Source organism: Neomonachus schauinslandi, chromosome 6 (genome assembly GCF_002201575.2).
Source record: "Neomonachus schauinslandi chromosome 6, ASM220157v2, whole genome shotgun sequence".
Taxonomy (NCBI): domain Eukaryota; kingdom Metazoa; phylum Chordata; class Mammalia; order Carnivora; family Phocidae; genus Neomonachus; species Neomonachus schauinslandi.
The window spans coordinates 42,599,143-42,620,288 of record NC_058408.1 but is presented as its reverse complement, the minus strand read 5'-3'; the positions used below and the strand labels follow the sequence as shown (position 1 = coordinate 42,620,288).

At 41.9% G+C, this 21,146-nt stretch overlaps 1 protein-coding gene across 1 annotated transcript; it reads left to right on the top strand.

Annotated features, from left to right (window-relative positions):
* The first annotated feature begins 15,997 nt into the window (after window positions 1-15,997).
* LOC110574197 (transmembrane epididymal protein 1A-like) lies at window positions 15,998-16,903 on the top strand. The gene has a single exon (XM_021682856.2). The coding sequence runs from the start codon at window positions 15,998-16,000 to the stop codon at window positions 16,901-16,903; it is 906 nt and encodes a 301-aa protein (XP_021538531.2).
* The last annotated feature ends 4,243 nt before the right edge of the window (window positions 16,904-21,146 follow it).

Here is a 21,146-nt window from a genome sequence, read left to right as displayed (position 1 = left end):
CCATTTTATTTCCTATAACTAAAAGACATAAGAGAAAGAGATAAAAGGGACACTGTGAAGAATATTTTCAACATATAATAATCCAATGCCCAGAATATATAGAGGTGTTCAAACATTAACGAACAAAAGAGCAGGGGCACCTGGGTGGCTCAGTCAGTTAAGTGTCTGTCTTTGGCTCAGGTCATGATCCCAGGGTCCTGGGATCGAGCCCCACATCGGGCTCCCTGTTCGGTGGGAAGCCTGCTTCTCCCTCTCCCTCTGCTGCTCCCCCTGCTTGTGCTCTCTCTCTATCTCTCTGTCAAATAAATAAATAAAATCTTAAAAACAAAACAAAACAAAAAGACAAAAGAGCAACCTAATATTAAAAAAAAAAAATGGGCAGAAGATAGAAATGACTATGTCTGAGAACAAATGGCTAACAAACATTTTTTAAAAATTGTTAATCTAACCAATTTTAAGAAAAAGCAGATTTTTAAAAAGTAGGATCTTGTTTTTCACTGTCAGGTTGTCAAAAAAAAAAAAAAGTCAAAAGTATTAAAGAAATAATACTATCCATTGCTGGAAAAGATGTAGGGAAAGGGATGTAGGGAATTATCATACACTGTCTATGTTTCCTTGAAGTCAGTTTGGCAGAGTGTGCCAGAATTTAAAGTGTACATATCCTTCAAGCAAACAATTCCACTTCTTGCTGTCTGCAGTGAACATCTGTCATATAAGCCTAATACCATCTTTGCAAGAGCCTCCCAACATTTTGGACAATTTCTGCATTATCAGGCCTGCCTTTTTGGTAGATTTTTATTTCTAATCCCTAGCCTCCCTTGTAGCTAGCTAGGGTACAGGCATGTGACTTAAGACTTCAACTCACAAGCGAGCAATGTAAGGAAATTGGCTGTCCATGGCGTTTCTGAGAACAGAAGAGAAGTGGTTAAGATAGGAACCCATGTTCATCATTATACTGGTCTGCCCTGTAGTTCTGGGGTTAGTGCCAAAAGCAGCAACCTAAGCCCATTTTGTGAACTAACTTATTTATTTAAATAAATTCCTCCTCTTAAACTAGACAGAACAGATTCTTACTGTCTGTAGCTAGGAATTCTGATACAGTACCTCATCTGGAAATATACATCTATATGAACAGCATATGCAAGAACAGTCACTGAAGTATTTTTTTTCTGTCAAGAACTTTAAATAATAAATATTCACCGGTAGGGAAATTGTTAAATAATTTATGGAGCACTATATAGGAATTAAGAAGAATAGAGAGATCTGTATGTCCTGACATCAAGATCTCCAAGATGAAGTGAAAAAAGCTAACTCCAAAAAATATGGGGTGTATGATCCAGATTTTGGAGACAGGTATGTTCTTGTTAACCTCAGAAGGTCTTAATTTTTCTCCTTACACCTGCCAAGAATGGTCAGGACCACGGAGCAATCAGGAGAGATGGTATCCTGATGGTGTGGTGACTCACTTCACTTAACATATCCTACAGAAAACTCTCTATCCATTTGAATACTAATCCAATTGGATTTTAACCTATAACTAATATGACCATATATAATTTATCATTCAAACCTGGATACTTGAGAAAGAAAAGGCAAAATTAATATTTGCACTGGGACAACAGGTAAAAACCAACCTGTACAGACACACTGGGATTTGTGGTTACCCTACCTTAAACCTAAAAAGAGATGTGCTGTATATCTCCAGTTTGCCCCTCCAAATTCACCTTTCACCTCCATCCTGTTCTCTCTCCCAGGAGACTGTCCTGGTGTGTAGCACACCACTGAGCTCCTTATCCTCTGGCTTCAAGCAACATTTGGCCAGTGATGAACCCCAGGAGGAGGAGGATGGATAAGAGAGTCAGATTAGAGTTTTTATTCTTTTAGCTTCTGCTTCTGGGATAACCTAAGCCTGGCAGTACCCTGACCCCATGACACCATTAGTATCAGTTTCCCAGGCTACCGTAACAAATTACCACAAACTTAGTGGCTTTAAAACAGAAATCTACTCTCTCACAGTTCTGGATGCCAGAAGTCCAAAATCAAGGTATTGATTCCTTCTAGAAGCTCTCAGGGAGAATCTGTCCCATATTTCTCCCCTAGCTTCTGATGACTGCTGGCAGTCTTTGGCGTTCCTTGGCTTGTAGATACATCACTCCAATCTCTGCTTCCATCTTCACATTGTCTTCTCTTCTGTGTGCTTCTGTGTCTCAGATCTTCCTCAGACTTTCTCATAAGGTTACCTGTCATTGGATTTAGAGCCTACCCTAAAACCAAGATGATTTCATCTCAAGATCCTTCACTTAATTATATCTACAAAGACCCTTTTGTCAAATAAGGTCATATTCACAGGTTCTAGGGGTTAGGACTTTTTGGGGCCACCATTCAACCCACTACACTGTCCTTGCATATACCAGAACTTCTCCTATTCTATGTCCCTTGGGGACTAGAGTTAATAACAGCCCCAACTGTTACTCAGCTATCTCTTGTGGTCTCCTTCCACCCTGCTGACATCTGGATAAGAAGTACCTTTATGAAACCCTCCTTGAACTATACCAATTTGTGTTGCCATCTATTTCCTGTTGGGACCCTATCTGAAACACCAGTGGAGCAATTGCATAGGAGGCCAGAATCCTTAAATACAATTCACCCTCAGATATTCAGAATAGTGACAATAGAAAAACTACAACTGAATTTCACAAACATGAACATACAATGAAGGAGACTAATTTGTAAACCTGTGGGTAATAAATTAAGGGGATCTTCCAAATTCAATCAAGATAACCAAAGGATTAAATTAATTTTTTAAAAAATCCTAAACGGCTACTATTTTCCAGGTACTATGCAGGGATTAGCAATACAATAAGGAGAAACATACAAAGATGTACATAATTACAGGGCAACTTATAATAAGGAATGGAAAGGAGGGTTGGATGGTGTGGTAAGCAGAATTCTAAGATGGCTCCCATAATTCCTGCCCCTGGCGTACATGTTCTGTACCATCTCCTCCCCTTGAATGGGACCAGTGAATATAATGGGTTATCACTCCCATGATTGGTTACTAATTGGGTGAGTTTGAATTACTGAAAAGAGAGTTTGTCCTGGATTGTCTGACTTTGTCAGGTGAGGTCTTTAGAAGAAGGTAAATCATCAAGGAGATATACTGCTGTTGGCCTAAAAGAAAGCAAACAGCCTTGTTGTGATCTTCCTGTGCGGGGATGGGGGGCGTCACATGGCAAGGAACTGTGAGTAACCTCTAGATGCTGAGAGCCGTCCTGGCTAAGAGCCAGCAAGAAAACAACAGCTTCAGTCTTAAAACTGCAAGGAGCTGAATTTTGCCAATAGTCAGTGAGCTTGCAAGAGGACACTGAGCCTCAGATCAGAATCATAGCCCCAGCCAACACCTTGATTTCAGCTTGGTGAGATTCCCGGCAGAGGTCTCAGCAAACCCATACTGGATTCCTGATCCATGGAAACTGTGAGATAATAAATGCCTCGCCTGAATTCCTAAATTTATGTGAATGTGTTATGCAGCAACAGAAAACTAATATAGCTGGTATTAGTTTTGGGTGAAGGTGTATCCAGCACTGGTCAGTGATTTGAAACACTGTATCTCATTAAGATGTGTGGCCCATTGCTGAAAGATTGTAACCAAAATGAAGCAGGGATCCTAATGAGAATGAGAAGCTTCAGGACTATCAAGTTCTTTTGCTCTCTGTCTATAATCATAAGGCAGCCTTTGTGAACTTAATTTCCTGGGCTTCAGAAACAGTGGCGTGGACAGGGCACATGAGAATAATTCAGACTTTGAGATACCGAAGGCAGAGGAGAGAACTGGTTGGGAGAAATCAACATAACCCTTCAGGTAGTTTGTCACATCAAAGTTGACAGCCAAGTGTTGAATTTACATGAGCTTCCAGGGGCCTCTTGGAGGCTTGGCAGACAATGTATACTAACTAACTGATTTAAAATAGATAAATCCTTAAATCTTACTGGCTTAACACAAAAGAAGGTTATTTCTCCCAAGCTTATAAGCCTTCTACCTGGTCTTTCAGATATGACTCCTCCCATCTTGTGACTTTGTCCTTCTCTAGTGCCTCACAGTCCTCTGTAATCAGCCAGTAGATATGGAAAAATAAAGGGTGAAGAAGTGAAGGCAGTTTCTAGAGGCCCTGTCTTGAAGTGGTGTACATCACTTCCACACACAATCCACTGGCCCAAACTCAGTCACTGAGTGGCTGGGAAGTGTGGTCCCAGAAATACCCTACATTGTGGGAGGGGAGCAAGTGTATTCAGTGGTGAGATAGCTATATCTCTCACAGAGAATTTTAAAATTTACCATGGAATTCCCAGATTACAGAATTAAAAATTCTGAACAAGAGAGAGCAAAGGTTAACTCCTAATTTGGGCATGCATACCTAGTTTAGAAGAGAAATGATCTATGGAAAAACAGACTCAGGGTCCTTGAGTTCTGTCCTCAGCCATGCGTATGAGTTAGTCGCATAGTCATAAAGGAAGAAATAGGTATAGCAGAGGTAAAGTGAGTATATACTTCCACCTTGCCAAAAGTTTCCAGAAGAAAAAGAAATTTGCAGCTATTGAAATGTGATCGTTGAAAAGTACCTGGAATCAGTTATATAAACTGTGAAACCTAAGTCATAATTAGGCAATGAGGTATAAAGCTCACATTTTAGAAAAATTCAGAGGAAAATTATGGGCTGGTGTGCCAAGAGAAATAAAGTACATATATCCTTTCAAACTAAGAAATTAGAATGTTGTTTTCCATCTTCTGTGAGCCTTGTTTTGGTAAGTCAATGACAAACCCCAAGGCTTAGTAACTCTTAGTTGAAATAAGATGAAAGTTTGGCCCATGAACAGATGGGCTATCTCTGACCTTGTGCGTATTTCCAGGGACACACTTCCTGTGTGGTTCTGCTTGAGTTCCCAGCCTCTGGCTTTCTTTCTTCCTGTGGTGTATTTCTGCCTCGCAGCAAGGTGAGTTGCAATCATTTTTTGTTGATGATGATGAGGATATCCCTCCTAAACAGAAAGGGGATAAATTAAAAAATGCTTTTGGAAAGCATCATACTAAAACCTCACAGCTATTAAGAAGTTTATAGTGTAGTTCTCTAGATGCCATTAAAATTTTTTTTTTATTTATTTGAGAGAGAGAGAGAGAACGAGTGGTGGGGAGGGGCAGAGAGAGAGAAGCAGGCTCTCTGCTGAGCAGGAATCCCGATGCAGGGCTCCATCCCAGGACCCAGAGACCATGACCTGAGCCGGAGGCAGATGCTTAACCAACTGAGCCACCCAGGTGCCCTGCTAGATGTCATTTTTGACCAAACTTTTATCTCTATGATCTGTTCTTTTCACTAAAACTTTAAAATTTACTCAACATGTCATTCCATACTGTCTAAATCTGCACAATCCAATATGGTAGCCACTAACCACATACTGGAATTTAGTGCTTGTAATATGGCTTGTCTCAATTGAGATGCACTGTAAGTATAAAATATACACTGGAGTTTGACGACAGTATGAAATGAAGAATCTGACATCATTTATGATTTTCATATTAATTACATGTTGAAGTAACATTTTGGATATACTGGGTAAAAATAATATCTCATTAAAATTAATTTCACCATTTTATGTTTTCAATGTGTTATTAGAAAATTTAAAATTACATGTAATATTTGATTTCTATGGAACAGAGGTAGTCCAAATAGTTTCTAATGGCACTCATTGTCCACAGACTCTGGAGCTGTCTGCCAGTTCTGCTAATCATTCACCACCTTTGGCTTCCTTCTCGGCTACTTGTGGGCAGTGTCTGGTTTGGGATGGGTGATTCTTATCTTCAAAGCCTGAGATCAGGATGTTCATGTTTTAATGAGCAACATGTAGTGCTGGTGCCTGGCCAAGGTGGGGGGCCTGAGCATCCCAGATGGGACCTTAAGTGAGGCTACTCGTCCTCATACATGCCACTTCCAACCTCCCATTACTGTTGCGCAGTGCTGCTCATCTCCCTCCTCCCCTGACCACTGGCAACCAGCTCACAGCTGCCAGAAACAACAGCGGAGATGAGTGTGGGGGCTGGAATGAACCCTGCTGCCCCCACCTCGTATGGACCACAGCCTTGAAGTATGAGGAACAACAATAAAAGTGACTAAATGCAGTTCCCTGGGGCCTGTAGACCATGCACTCCCCAGCCCAGCCCTACTATTACTTAGGGGAGTAATGAACCCTGTGCTTCTCCCAGAGCAAGTCCAAAACCACCAAAGAGAATCCCTGGGGTCCTCTCCTCCCTGACTCACTTCAGAAGTGTCACTCAGATTTTCCTTTTGAATCTCCCTGCTCTGAGCATTGAGCTCTACTGTGCTCTCCAAGCATTTTGATACTTCACCAAAAGGAAGAAAGAAACAGGAGATAAATATGCTCACTTCTATGCAACAGTATGCATGCTCTTTTATTTTCACTTCAATAGAAAGTTAAGTTCAATGCTCAATTTTTCCAGATACAAGGTATGACATTCAGCAAATGAAGGGAGAACTGGAATTAGAACTCAGATTTATGACTTCTGGTTGATGCATTTTTCACTGCCTTATGCTGTCTTCTTAAAACTGCATTTCTATACCTCAGTGGTGGCAATGCTCACCTCCAGATTACAGGATTAAATACGATTTTTAATGTTGTTCTTTTTACTTATATATTTACCTGATTTTTCAACAATGACTATACATTAATTGGAAAAAAAAAAAAAAACCACCTGGGGTGCCTGGGTGGCTCAGTCAGTTAAGCATCTGACTCAGGGTCCTGACATCAAGCCCCACATCGGTCTTCACACTAGGCGTGGAGCCTGCTTAAGATTCTCTTCCCTCGTGCTTGCTTCGGCAGCACATATACTAAGATTCTCTTCCCTCTCCCTATGCAACTCCCCCACCCCCGCCCACATGCTCTCTAAAGGAAAAAAAAAAACACCTAAATTTTAAAATAAGCAAATTCCTTCATAAAGCAGAATTAAGCTTCTTTTTTCCAACTTGCCTTCACCTCTCAAATCTTAGCCCCACCTAATCTCTCAATAGTAAGAAGCAATCTGAATTATTGTCATCCTCAAGGACGGAGAGAGATTTAATTTTTTTGGAATTAAGTGAACTTGAGAAGAAGTTCTTGGATGGATAGGAGTAAGGGCTCAGAGAGAGTGCTATAACCTGGGTGTAAATTCTCCTCCTCCCCTCTAGGGGCGCTGTTGGCACAAGGTGCTGCCTCTCTGCTCCATGACATTTTTTGTACTGTGAGGACTGATGATTATGCAGAAGACTGTGATGTCAGCAGGGCTCATGCTGAATAATGAACTTCCCTCCCCCTTAGCATAATTGCTATGCCCCGAAAAACTCCTATTTCAGAATCTACTGCAATAAATCCAAAACCATGTATGGGCCCAGGGCATGCCTCACATTCCCTGTACCCTTTTTTCTCCACCATCCTCTCTGCTTTATTTTCATTATTATATTTTCCATCCTCTCTGCTTTATACTCAGCTGCCTATTACCCAATACCTAGGAATCTGTCTTCTGAGATGCATTTAGACACTAGTGGAGTAACAGATAAATGAAGCTGATGGGCTAAGTCACATTAAAATAAAATGGACAACACCAACTCACAGGAGTCACTCACTCAATAGTATCTGCATTTTAAGGATTTGACCTTAATCCCTTGTATCCGTAAGGGATGAATCCTGGGAGCAAAGTGATATGAAATATGTATTTCTTATGGCTATTAGACCTTACACATTTGTAGCAAAGAAGTCTATGGAAGGCTGCTATGTAATAAGGCCCAAGGTCATTTCAGGTCAATGTGGCAGTGGTCAGGAGGAAGAATACTGCAGGAAGTTAGGGAAGAGCAAGGACAAACTGAAACCTATGAGAACAAAATGGAACCTGTGTCTGCCTCTTGCCACCTCATACTTCAATGGCAAGTGACCTGCAGAAGAAGCTGGTACCCTGACTCTAAGTGAAGGGAGCTATAGGCTTGGCTGCTGCCCATGCCAAGGAGATGAGCCAATGGATCAGGAACAGAATGCATGACCTACAGTGGCACCTGGCACCCTACACCTTCAGTGTGTGCTCAGGTTGTTGCTTCAGAATCTCATGTAAATTCAGATTCTCATGTAAATCTCTCTTGTAGCCAACTCAACCTGGAGCCATATAAGGAAGGACATTCTGGGAAATATGGCTTAAGCTTAGTGAGGTTAACACACTACAAAACCACCACAGTCCCTGAAAATCAATTATCAGAGATCCATTTATTGGCCAGTAGAGATGTTGACGTGGGGGTAGGGGCACATGGAGATGGGAAGAAGTAAGAGGAGGAGGTGAAGGGAGATTTCTCGGGGATCTTCAGAATGTGTCTATAAAAGAATAGAAAAGCCAGATTGACAGGGCAGAGTAAGATGGCGGAGGAGTAGGAGACCTGGATTTCGTCTGGTCCCAGGAATTCAGTTGGATAGGGATCAAGCCATTCTGAACACCTACAAACTCAACAGGATATCGAAGAAAAGAATAGCAGCAACTCTCTGGACAGAAAAGTGACCACTTTCTGGAACGTAGGACGTGTGGAGAAGGGAATCCAAGGTGATATTCGGGAGGATAGACGGCAGGGGAGGGGGCCTCCGTCAGCCGCTTCTGGCAAGTGATAGAGCCGCAGAGCACAAAGTCGTAACTTTTAGAAGTTGGCTCCGCTGAGGGACATTGCTCCAGTGGCTAAGCGGGGGGTGGAACCCTCGTGGGACAGTGTGGTCTCAGGACCCTCGGGGTCACAGAAAGACCGAGGGGTGCCTGAGTGTGGCAGAGCTCCCAGGGATCAGAGCAGGGAAGCTGGCTGCAGAGACCGAGCCGAGGCGTGGGCTCTTAGCTCGGGGTTGCCATAAACTGTGATCCTCAGCACAGTCGGGCCACTGCTCCTCCAGCAGGGACCCAACAAGTGGCAGATCCGGGGAGACTCCCCTTCCTCCCCCCGGGAGGAGCGGCGTGGGACTGCACCGCAGGGATCTGCTGGGTTTGGAGACTCCACACCGAGTCGGGTGCCAGAGATAGAAACGCTCAGTCACGGGCCAGGTGAGCACGGAGTGCAGCCGGAGACCGGGGAGACGGGAGTGATTGACTGCTTTTCTCTGGGGGCTCACTGAGGAGCAGGGCCCCGAGCTCTTGGCTCCTCCAGGGTGGAGATTGGGAGGCCGCCATTTTCACTCTCAGCCTCCAAAGCTGTACAGAAAGCTTGCAGGGAACAAAAGCTCCCAAGAGCAAACCTGACTGGATTACTTAGCCCAGACCCAGCAAGGGCGGGGCAATTCCGCCTCTGGCAAAGACATTTGGGAACCACGGCAACAGGCCCCTCCCCCAGAAGATCAGCAAGAACAGCCCGCCAAGACCAAGTTTACTGATCAATGAGAACAGCAGAACTCCAGCGCTAAGGGAATACTGCACATAGAATTCATGGCTTTTTTCCCATGATTCTTTAGTCTTTCAAAGTTAATTTTTTTTTTTAATTTTTCTTTTTCCCTTTTTCAACCAACATCTTATCAATCCCTTTTTTAAAAAATATTTTTTATTTTTCATTTTTTAGAGTCATATTCTATCCTTTCATAGTAGTTACCCTTATTTTTGGTGTATATATATATATATATAAGTTGTTCTCTTTTTAAAATTTTGAGATACAGTTGCTTCTAACAGATCAAAATATACCCTAAATCTCTAGTGTATGGCTTTGTTCTAGTCTCCTGCCTGATCACACTCTCTCCCTTTTTTTTTAAACTCTCTTCTTTTTTCAACCAACTTCTTATCTTATCAATTCCTTTTATAAAATCTTCTATAAGTTTTACCTTTACAGTCATATTCCATCCCTTCATCGTATTAACCCTTATTTTTGTACATATATAAGTTTTTCTTTCTTTAAAATTTTGGAAGGCACTTTCTTCTAACAGACCAAAATACACCCAAAATCTAGTGTGTGGCACTGATCTATGCACCAGCCTGATCATATTTGATCATATTCTGGGTTTTTTTTGTTTTGTTTTTCTTTGTTTTTATCATCTTTTTTTTTTTTCTTTCTTTCCCTTTCGAAATTTTCCCCCGGTTTCAGGTCTTTTCTGATTTGTTTAGTGTATATTTTCTGGGGACATTGTTACCTTGTTAGCATTTTGTTCTCTCATTCATCTATTTTCTTCTGGACAAAATGACAAGACAGAAAAAATCACCTCAACAAAAAGAACAAGAGGCAGTACCGAATGCCAGGGACCTAATCAACACCGACATTAGTAAGATGTCAGAACTAGAGTTCAGAATGATGATTTTAAAGATACTAGCTGGGCTTGAAAAAGGCATGGAATTTATTAGAGAAACCCTTTCTGGAGAAATAAAAGAATTAAAATCTAACCAAGTTGAAATCAAAAGGCTATTAATGAGGTGCAATCCAAAATGGAGGCTCTAACTGCTAGGATAAATGGGGCAGAAGAGAAAATCAGTGATCTAGAAAACCAAATGATGGAAAATAAAGAAGCTGAGAAAAAGAGATAAACAACTACTGGATCATGAGGGCAGAATTCGAGAGATAAGTGATACCATAAGATGAAACAGCATTAGAATAATTAGGATCCCAGAAGAAGAGGAAAGAGAGAGAGGGGCAGAAGGTATATTGGAGCAAATTATAGCAGAGAATTTCCCTAATTTGGAGAAGGAAACAGGCATCAAAATCCAGGAGGCATGGAGAACCCTTCTCAAAATCAATAAAAATAGGTCAACACCCCGACATCTAATAGTAAAACTTACGAGTCTCAGAGACAAAGAGAAAATCCTGAAAGCAGCTTGGGACAAGAGATCTGTAACCTACAATGGTAGAAACATTAGATTGGCAACAGACCTATCCACAGAGACCTGGCAGGCCAGAAAGGACTGGCGTGATATATTCAGAGCACTAAATGAGAAAAATATGCATCCAGGAATACTATATCCTGCTAGGCTGTCAATGAAAATAGAAGGAGAGATAAAAAGCTTCCAGGACAAACAAAAACTAAAGGAATTTGCAAACACGAAACCAGCCCTACAAGAAATATTGAAAGGGGTCCTCTAAGCAAAGAGAGAGCCTAAAAGCAACATAGACCAGAAAGGAACACAGACAATACACAGTAACAGTCACCTTACAGGCAATACAATGGCACTAAATTCATATCTTTCAATAGTTACCCTGAATGTAAAGGGGCTAAATGCCCCAATCAAAAGACACAGGGTATCATATTGGATAGAAAAACAAGACCCATCGGTATGCTGTATGCAAGAGACTAATTTTAGACCCAAAGACACCCTCAGATTGAAAGTGAAGGGGTGGAAAACCATTTACCATGCTAATGGACACCAAAAGAAAGCTGGGGTGGCAATCCTTATATCAGACAAATTAGATTTTAAACCAAAGACTGTAATAAGCAATGAGGAAGGACACTATATCCTACTTAAACGGTCTCTCCAACAAGAAGATCTAACAATTGTAAATATCTATGCCCCTAACATGGGAGCAGCCAATTATATAAGCCAATTAATAACAAAAGCAAAGAAACACATCAACAACAATACAATAATAGTGGGGGACTTTAACACCCCCCTCACTGAGATGGACAGATCATCTAAGCAAAAGATCAACAAGGAAATAAAGACTTTAAATGACACACTGGACCAAATGGACTTCACAGATATATTCAGAACATTCCATCCCAAAGCAACAGAATACACATTCTTCTCTAGTACCCATGGAACATTCTCCAGAATAGATCATATTCTAGGTCACAAATCAGGCCTCAACCACTACCAAAAGATTGGGATCATTCCCCATATATTTTCAGACCACAATGCTTTGAAACTAGAACTCAATCACAAGAGGAAAGTCAGAAAGAACTCAAATACATGAAGGATAAAGAACATCCTGCTAAAGAATGAATGGGTCAACCAGGAAATTAAAGAAGAGTTAAAAAATTCATGGAAACAAATGAAAATGAAAACACAACTGTTCAAAATCTTTGAGATACAGCAAAGGCAGTCCTAAGAGGAAAGTATATAGCCATACAAGCCCTTCTCAAGAAACAAGAAAGGTCTCAAATACACAACCTAACCCTACATCTAAAGGAGCTGGAGAAAGAACAGCAAATAAAGCCTAAACCCAGCAGGAGAAGAGAAATAATAAAGATCAGAGCAGAAATCAATGAAATAGAAACCAAAAGAACAGTAGAACAGATCAACGAAACTAGGAGCTGGTTCTTTGAAAGAATTAACAAGATTGATAAACCCCTGGCCAGACTTATCAAAAAGAAAAGAGAAATGACCCAAATCAACAAAATCATGAATGAAAGAGGAGAGATCACAACCAACACCAAAGAAATACAAACAATCATAAGAACATATTATGTGCAACTATATGCCAGCAAATTAGATAATCTGGAAGAAATGGATGCATTCCTAGAGGTGTATCAACTACCAAAACTGAACCAGGAAGAAATAGAAAACCTGAACAGACCTATAACCACTAAGGAAATTGAAGCAGTAACCAAAAATCTTCCAACAAACAAAAGTCCAGGGCCAGATGGCTTCCCAGGGGAGTTCTACCAAACATTTAAAGAAGAATTAATACCTATTCTTCTGAAACTGTTCCAAAAAATAGAAAGGGAAAGAAAACTTTCAAACTCATTTTATGAGGCCAGCATTACCTTGATCCCCAAACCAGACAAAGAACCCCTCAAAAAGGAGAATTACAGACCAATATCCTTGATGAACACGGATGCAAAAATTCTCACCAAAATACTAGCCACTATGATACAACAGTACATTAAAAGGATTTTTCACCACGACCAAGTGGGATTTATCCCTGGGCTGCAAGGTTGGTTCAACATCCGCAAATCAATCAGTGTGATACAATACATTCATAAAAGAAAGAACAAGAACCATATGATCCTCTCAATAGATGCAGAAAAAGCATTTGACCAAGTACAGCATCCTTTCTTGATCAAAACTCTTCAGAGTATAGGGATAGTGGGTACATACCTTAATATCATAAAAGCCATCTATGAAAAACCCACAGCGAATATCATTCTCAATGGGGAAAAACTGAGAGCTTTCCCCCTAAGATCAGGAACACGGCAGGGATGTCCACTATCACCACTGCTATTCAACATAGTACTAGAAGTCCTAGCCACAGCAATCAGACAACAAAAAGGAATAAAAGTCATCTGAATCGACAAAGAAGAAGGCAAACTCTCACTCTTTGCAGATGATATGATACTTTATGTGGAAAACCCAAAAGACTCCACCCCAAAACTGCTAGGACTCACACAGGAATTCAGTAAAGCGGCAGGATATAAAATCAATGCACAGAAATCAGTGGCATTCCTATACACCAACAACAAGAAAGAAGAAAGAGAAATTAAGGAGTCGATCCCATTTACAATTGCACCCAAAACCATAAGATACCTAGGAATAAATCTAACCAAAGAGGCAAAGAATCTGTACTCAGAAAACTATAAAATACTCATGAAAGAAATTGAGGAAGACACAAAGAAATGGAAAAACGTTCCATGCTCATGGATTGGAAGAACAAATATTGTGAAGATGTCAATGCTACCTAGAGCAATCTACACATTCCATGCAATCCCCATCAAAATACCATCCACTTTTTTCAAAGAAATGGAACAAATAATCCTAAAATTTGTATGGAACCAGAAAAGACCCCGAATAGCCAGAGGAATGTTGAAAAAGAAAAGCAAAGCTGGCGGCATCACAATTCTGGACTTCAAGCTCTATTACAAAGCTGTCATCATCAAGACAGTATGGTACTGGCACAAAAACAGACACATAGGTCAATGGAACAGACTAGAGAGCCCAGAAATGGACCCTCAACTCTATGGTCAACTCATCTTCGACAAAGCAGGAAAGAATGTCCAATGGAAAAAAGACAGTCTCCTCAACAAATGGCATTGGGAAAATTGGACAGCCACATGCAGAAGAATGAAACTGGACCATTTCCTTACACCACACACAAAAATAGACTCCAAATGGTTGAAAGACCTCAATGTGAGACAGGAGTCCATCAAAATCCTAAAGGAGAACACAGGCAGTAACCTCTTCAACCTCAGCTGCAGCACCTTCTTCCTATAAACATCGCCAAAGGCAAGGGAAGCAAGGGCAAAAACGAACTATTGGGACCTCATCAAGATAAAAAGCTTTTGCACAGCAAAAGAAACAGTCCACAAAACCAAAAGACAACTGACAGAATGGGAGAAGATATTTGCAAATGACCTATCAGATAAAGGGCTCGTATCCAAAATCTATAAAGAACTTCTTAAACACAACACCCAAAGAACAAATGATCCAATCAAGAAATGGGCAGAAGACATGAACAGACATTTTTCCAAAGGAGACATCCAAATGGCCAACAGATACATGAAAAAGTGCTCAACATCGCTCGGCATCAGGGAAATCCAAATCAAAACCTCAACGAGTTATCACATCACACCAGTCAGAATGGCTAAAACTAACAAGTCAGGAAACGACAGATGTTGGCGGGGATGCGGAGAAAGGGGAATGCTCCTACACTGCTGGTGAGAATGCAAGCTGGTGCAGCCACTCTGGAAAACAGTATGGAGGTTCCTCAAAAAGTTGAAAATAGAGCTACCATACGACCCAGCAATTGCACTACTGGGTATTTACCCCAAAGATACAAATGTAGGGATATGAAGGGGTACATGCACCCCGATGTTTATAGCAGCAATGTCCACAATAGCCAAACTATGGGAAGAGCCAAGATGTCCATCAACAGATGAACGGATAAAGAAGATGTGGTATATATATACAATGGAATATTATGCAGCCATCAAAAGGAATGAAATCTTGCCATTTGCAACGACATGGATGGAACTGGAGGGTGTTATGCTGAGCGAAATAAGTCAGTCAGAGAAAGACATGTATCATATGACCTCACTGATATGAGGAATTCTTTATCTCAGGAAACAAACTGAGGGTTGCTGGAGTGGTGGGGCGTGGGAGGGATGGGGTGGCTGGGAGATAGACATTGGGGAGGGTCTGTGGTATGGTGAGCGCTGTGAATTGTGCAAGACTGTTGAATCACAGATCTATACCTCTGAAACAAATAATACATTATATGTTAAAAAAAAAAGGAAGAAGAAGATAGCAGGAGGGGAAGAATGAAGGGGGGGGAATCGGAGGGGGAGATGAACCATGACAGAGGATGGACTCTGAAAAACAAACTGAGGGTTCTAGAGGAGAGGGGGATGGGGGGATGGGTTAGCCTGGTGATGGGTATTAAAGAGGGCACGTTCTGCATGGAGCACTGGGTGTTATACTCAAATAATGAATCATGGCACACTACATCAAAAACTAATGATGTATGGTGATTAACATAACATAAAAAAAAAAAAGCGCCAGATTGACACTAGGTGTGTATTATATGGTCACATATCCAAATGTTTATAAATATAGGTGTTCAGAAAGAAAGCCTTACAACTGGACCAAAGCTATGTCTGAATGGCCAGGCTACCTCAGGATACCACAGCAACCCCTACCCCTATCCCATGCCCCTCTCTCCTCGTTTGAGTGCTGGGCAGCACAAGGGGCAGGAAGACATGGGAGAAAGGGACAGGGGTGCACAGGAGTACCTCAAGGGCCACAGAGAGGAGCCTCTAAAAGCATATTCACAAGCTCTTCTTTGGCAGAAGTCAGTTAGTTCCCAATGTACCGGAATGGAATGGAACAATGGAGGCTTTACTCCACCAAAGGCGTAGGCTTGTTTCAAGAAACATTTCCTCTGTGGGGGAGCAGTGGGTGGGGTGAGATGTTAAAAGTTGGTGGAAGGCAATTCTTTCCAAAGGCCAGACCTTGAAGTGGCCCCAGAAGGTGTGGACTTGCCCAAATTTTGCTCTTCTTTCCTTTGTTAGACAGATCTGTAGTTCAATGGGAACCTTTATTGGTCATGTGTACCCAGGACTATTTTTAATCTTATATGGACTGTATCAGGCAATAGTAGTCTCCAAAACCATGATACTCAAAGACTCTCTGCTGGATTCTTCATGGCATCCTAGGAATAAGGGAATATGGGCCAGGCTGTGGAAAATATCCTATGGAGGTTTGCTGAAGATGGTGACTGGCTCCATCTTGATAGCTTATGAGATCAATTGCATTAAAGGAGGGTTGATACTGGTGAACAGAGAGTTGCCACCAAGATTTATGTACCCCAAAGAGTGGCAGCACCTCACCATGTTCATCCTCCTCACCCTCAACGGCTGTGTAGATGTCATGAGCAAGAACTTGCTGCCTCAGAGGTGTGTGCTTCTAGAAAAAGGTACCCTGGCCCTGACCTTCTATGTGCTCCTGCTGTTATTGATGTCACATGTCCAGGACTCAACAGGGATAGAGCTTCAGACACACTGTCTGCTCATCTTGGTGGTGTTCCTACTGATGCTGGTGTTGACTATAGAGCTGTGGACTCCTGACACATTTCACCTCTTGCTGATTGAGACTTTTCTGTTTCTGATGATGGGCTCCTGGCTGATACAGGCAGGCTTTATTCTGTACAAGCCAGTCACTGGCTACCCATGGCAGGATGATGACATCAGCGACATCATGTTCATCACCACCTTCTTCTGTTGGCATGTGATGATCAATGCTTTGTGTCTGCTGGGAATCTATGGCATCTCTTCTCTTTGGCATTGTTGTTACGGTACCAGCTTGAAGCTGATGGGATCCAAAGAAGCTCCATATCACAAGAGCACTGCAGGATCCCTCTACAAATTGCTGCAGGAAGTGGATCCTTCAGAGAAAGATGACCAGGCTCTTCTCCTTTCCAAAAACCCTTCCTGAGACAGCCTAGAATGCTTGGCACATTGTCCACCCATCTTCCTCCTCGCAGGTTCTCTCAGACATGTGCACTGTACCCTTTTTGGTCCCCAGTGAAGGTAATGGCCATGAAGGAGTGCAGTTGGTCTCCATCTGCTGGTACATCTCCTGCCCTTGAATGTCTAATTGCTGAGGAGATGAGGAGAGAGGAGCCTGAGAAAGGGATGCTGATGGGATTGGGGGTGGGGTGGGGAGAGCACCAGGGGAGTAGGTGAGTGTGCAAGAAAAGCCACGGGGGCAGGGTGGGGTGTGGGGAGACAGAGGCTGCAATAGAAGGAAGGCTTTCAAAGGGAGGAGAGCAGAGTCCAGCAGTCATGCCGTCACCAGGTACTTCTCTAGACACAAAAGATTGCCTTTCACCTGAGAGTATAATGATTTCTCACATTTCAAAACTGGAATCATTCAAGTCTCATCCTGATAAAGTGGGTATCTCAGTTTGCTCACCAAAGTTGCACCACCATGTGGAAGTGATATAAACAGAATTTAGAATTAATTTATACTAGTTGAAAGTATGCTTTGTATCCCCCACTCCCACCTTTAAGGATTGCCTTCATTTCAAATCCAAATTAATAAATGAGACTTTATTAATCCTTTAATTTAGTAACACTTCAAATGTGCAGAATTCAAATATAGAATTCAAATGCTCAGTACTTCTTCAACTTCTTATTCTATCACTCCTGTTCCAGTCAAAGCTTACCTATTTCACCACCACCACCTCTGCACATGTAATTTCCTGGATTGTATACTTGGGTCTTTGCAAATTCCACTCCCTTGCATCTCACAGAAAGCCATCAGACAATCACATGTTTATCATGTTGTTTGGTACCCAGCATAAAACCCACCTTCACCCTCACCCCACTGAGTACCCCCAAGGAGGCCCTCTCCAAGAACTCTTACTGACTTCTTTGTTCTGGAACTCTTAGGTGCTTATACGAAATCCGCTTGGTTAAGTTGTTCCTATAGCTGATACATTGTGCTTTGTACGGTCTCTGAAATCATTTCTTTGGGGGAGGTTTTTCTCACCACCTGAAGACTCCTAAAGGGTAAGGACTTTGCCAGATCCAAGTTACATAATTTCCTAATGCCCCAAATATGTAGCATAGGTGATGTTTAATAAAGGCTTATTTGCTTCCAGAATCTCCGCCTACCCCTGTTCCTTCTAAATGTTTTCCAGGACAGGTCCAGGGTTCTGTGAACCTCTGGGAAACACCAACAGTCCTAAAGCCTGAGTCATCTCCTTAGTAATGGGCCCACTCTCTTCCTCATTCCTGGGATAACAAAATCCACCAACCTATTTCTAAATTGTTTATTCTGTTATTGCTTTTTAATCCTCCAAAGTGTTTCTATAAGGAACTTCCCGAAAACTGAGACCCAGCAGGTTGACTTCCCACGTCTTAGAACTGGTACAAGGCAAGATAGGAATTTGAGTACAGGTGTGTCTGACTCAAGCCAGAGGCTGTGTCCTCTGGCCCACAGTGACTTTGCTAATAACAATGGTAAAGGAAGTGATCCTCAAACTGAAATTGTTTTAAAAAAGAAAAAAGGAAAAAAAAGGGAGGAAGGAAGGAAGAGAAATGGTCATCCAGAAGGCCCAGCTGCAAAGAGTGGCACAGTGTAAATACTCTAGGAGTCCCCTAAAGGGCGTGTCTATGTCAGATTTCTGTCCATCACCCAATCCCCCCCACTCCGGCTTCCCCTGGGAGTGAGAGTCTGGCAGACTCTCAACTTCTGGCTGGGTCTTAAATTTCTGGGCTCAGATCCTAGTGAGGACTGAGGATAAGACTTGTTTGTAACCACATTTTCTGATCCTCACCATTTCCCCCTTAACTCTTGGGTTCTAGACTCTTTTCAGTTACTCTTCTTGGCGGACGACGTCCTTTTCTCTTTACCTCTTGCACACACTGGTGGGAGATGAGGAAAAAGCACAAAACACTCTTAAGCTGCTCTTTCCTAGTCATTTGAAGCCTAATTTTATAATAATAAACAAACCTCTGATAATCAATTGATACTCCCAACATAGTATCTCTTAGGTATCCAATGTAGGTAATAAACTTACATGTTATTGATTTACTATATTTGAGATAACACAGAGGCCCTCCCCTCGAAGGCCAATCGAAAAAAAAATTCCCACTCTTACAGCTCGGGGAGATTCTCAAAAAAATTACACCAGAGGGCGCTACGATCACACCGCCCCAGCTAAGCCTCTGGCTCTCCAACCTGGTAAACAAGTCTCCTCGAAACTGGTTTAAAAGTGGGGGGAGGGGAAAGGAGGTAAGGAAAAATAAGGAACTAAGTCTAAGTATTGCCCAAGCAAGCATCCCGAGAACGTATCTCAGGGTTGTTTGTTTCCCATTAAAATCTGGCATGTGAACGTGAAGTAAACAGGGATTCAAAACAACTAATGGGATATAGGGTAGGAGGCAGGACTGTGGAACCGGTTGAAGCTATCTCTGAGAAAAGTACTGACTAAAGGTCACACTCTGGTCCAAGCAATTTTTTTTTTTTAACCACAATGCTAAATTTCCTAAGCTCTTAAAAATAAGCTTCACTAATGTTCCAATCAATCTAGAGAACAAGGAGAGATCGATACATATATTGAAAATAAGGAACAAGATTTATCTATGAAAATCCCAGATTCACGAAATAACAAAACTGGGGACAGATGATTAAATACGCAAAATGTTCTCCAAAGATTCCTTTAAAGAGAACCTGACATAGAGTATCCCCCCCACCTCCCGTCATCTAGTTATTCACAAAAAGTATATAGAATGTCCACCATGTGGAAGACACTGGGCAAGCCACCATGTAGGATTCCAAGGTAGACTGGCTGGTCCCCTCACTGAGCCCTTTCCTCAGTGGGTACGAGAGGGATTGCAGTGTTGCAATGGAAGTGCGGGCCCAGGAATGTACCCACACCAGCATGGGGAGACTGGACAGAGGGAAATGCAAAAGGCTCTCAAGGGAGTTACACTTGGGAAGTGCATTTGGCTGTGAAATATTGCCCTAAGGTGACTTCAGCAAGCTATTACAGGTTATGGGCGCCTCAGCCTCTTCATCTTTCAGAATGATAGGCAGATTTGCTCCAGAAGTGCACAGCTTTAATTTTCTCAGTAGGACTTATTTCTCCATGTTCTTAGCTAAGATCAACTTAATTCCTCCCAGCTCCCCAGGTTCCTATTGGAGTCAAGATCTGGAGTAGGGATCAAGCCCAAAACTTCAGTCATCACACACACTTTAGGAAATGGAGTGTTCCCTATATTCCAGTGATTTCAAGGGGCCTTCAACAAATCTCAGATTAGGCTAAAGAACAAATAGCTGAGACTTGAACTTTTAGTTTTCTAACCTGAGCTTAAGAACATCAAACAATCAGTCTAGGGCCATACCATCCTGGATGCACCCCATCTCGTTGAATCTGAGAAGCTCAGCAGGGTCAGGTCTGATTAGTACTTGGATGGGAGAACATCAAACAACCAGAAAAGATGTAAAGAACAATTCTTCTGTGTTCAGTGTTCAGTACTGAATTGAGGTAAAACCTGGTCTTTCCTTCCTTAATTATGGAGAGTGAAACTGGAAAGCTTGGCCAATGGTAGCTTCTCCCCAGAATTCGGTTTAAGAGTCATGACATCAACTTCCAAGGCTGTTTGTTTTGTTCTTTTTTTTTTTTTTTAAGATTATACTATGGTTTATTTTTTGGGAAAGAACTGGTGTTGGTTTTTTTAAAAAAAAAAAAAAAGCATAGTTTACAATTCTGGGTTGGGTTTCCAGGGTGTTCCTCAAGTCTGGGTCTCAGCTATGTTTCTTGAGCCTGAGCTAAGAGTTTTGTTGAATGCTTATTGAAATCATTCAAATATAGGGAAAACTCCATTTCCCAAACTGCCTGTTACAGTTGAAGGTTTGATTATGTTTGAGTCCTACCCCCAATCCTGTCTATGATGAGTGCAAGACAACCACACAGGCCCTAAGAAGGCACTTCCCAGATCACTAGATTAAGAACTTTACAGGGCTCCTGGGTGGCCCAGTTGGTTAATCATCTGCCTTTGGCTCGGGCTGTGATCCTGGGGTCCTGGGCTCTCTGCTCAGCGAGGAGCCTGCTTCTCCCTCTCCCTTTGCCTGCTGCTCTGCCTGCTTGGGTGCTCTGTCTCTCACTCTCTCTTGCTGTCAAATAAATAAATAAATAAATAAATAAATAAATAAATAAATAAATAAA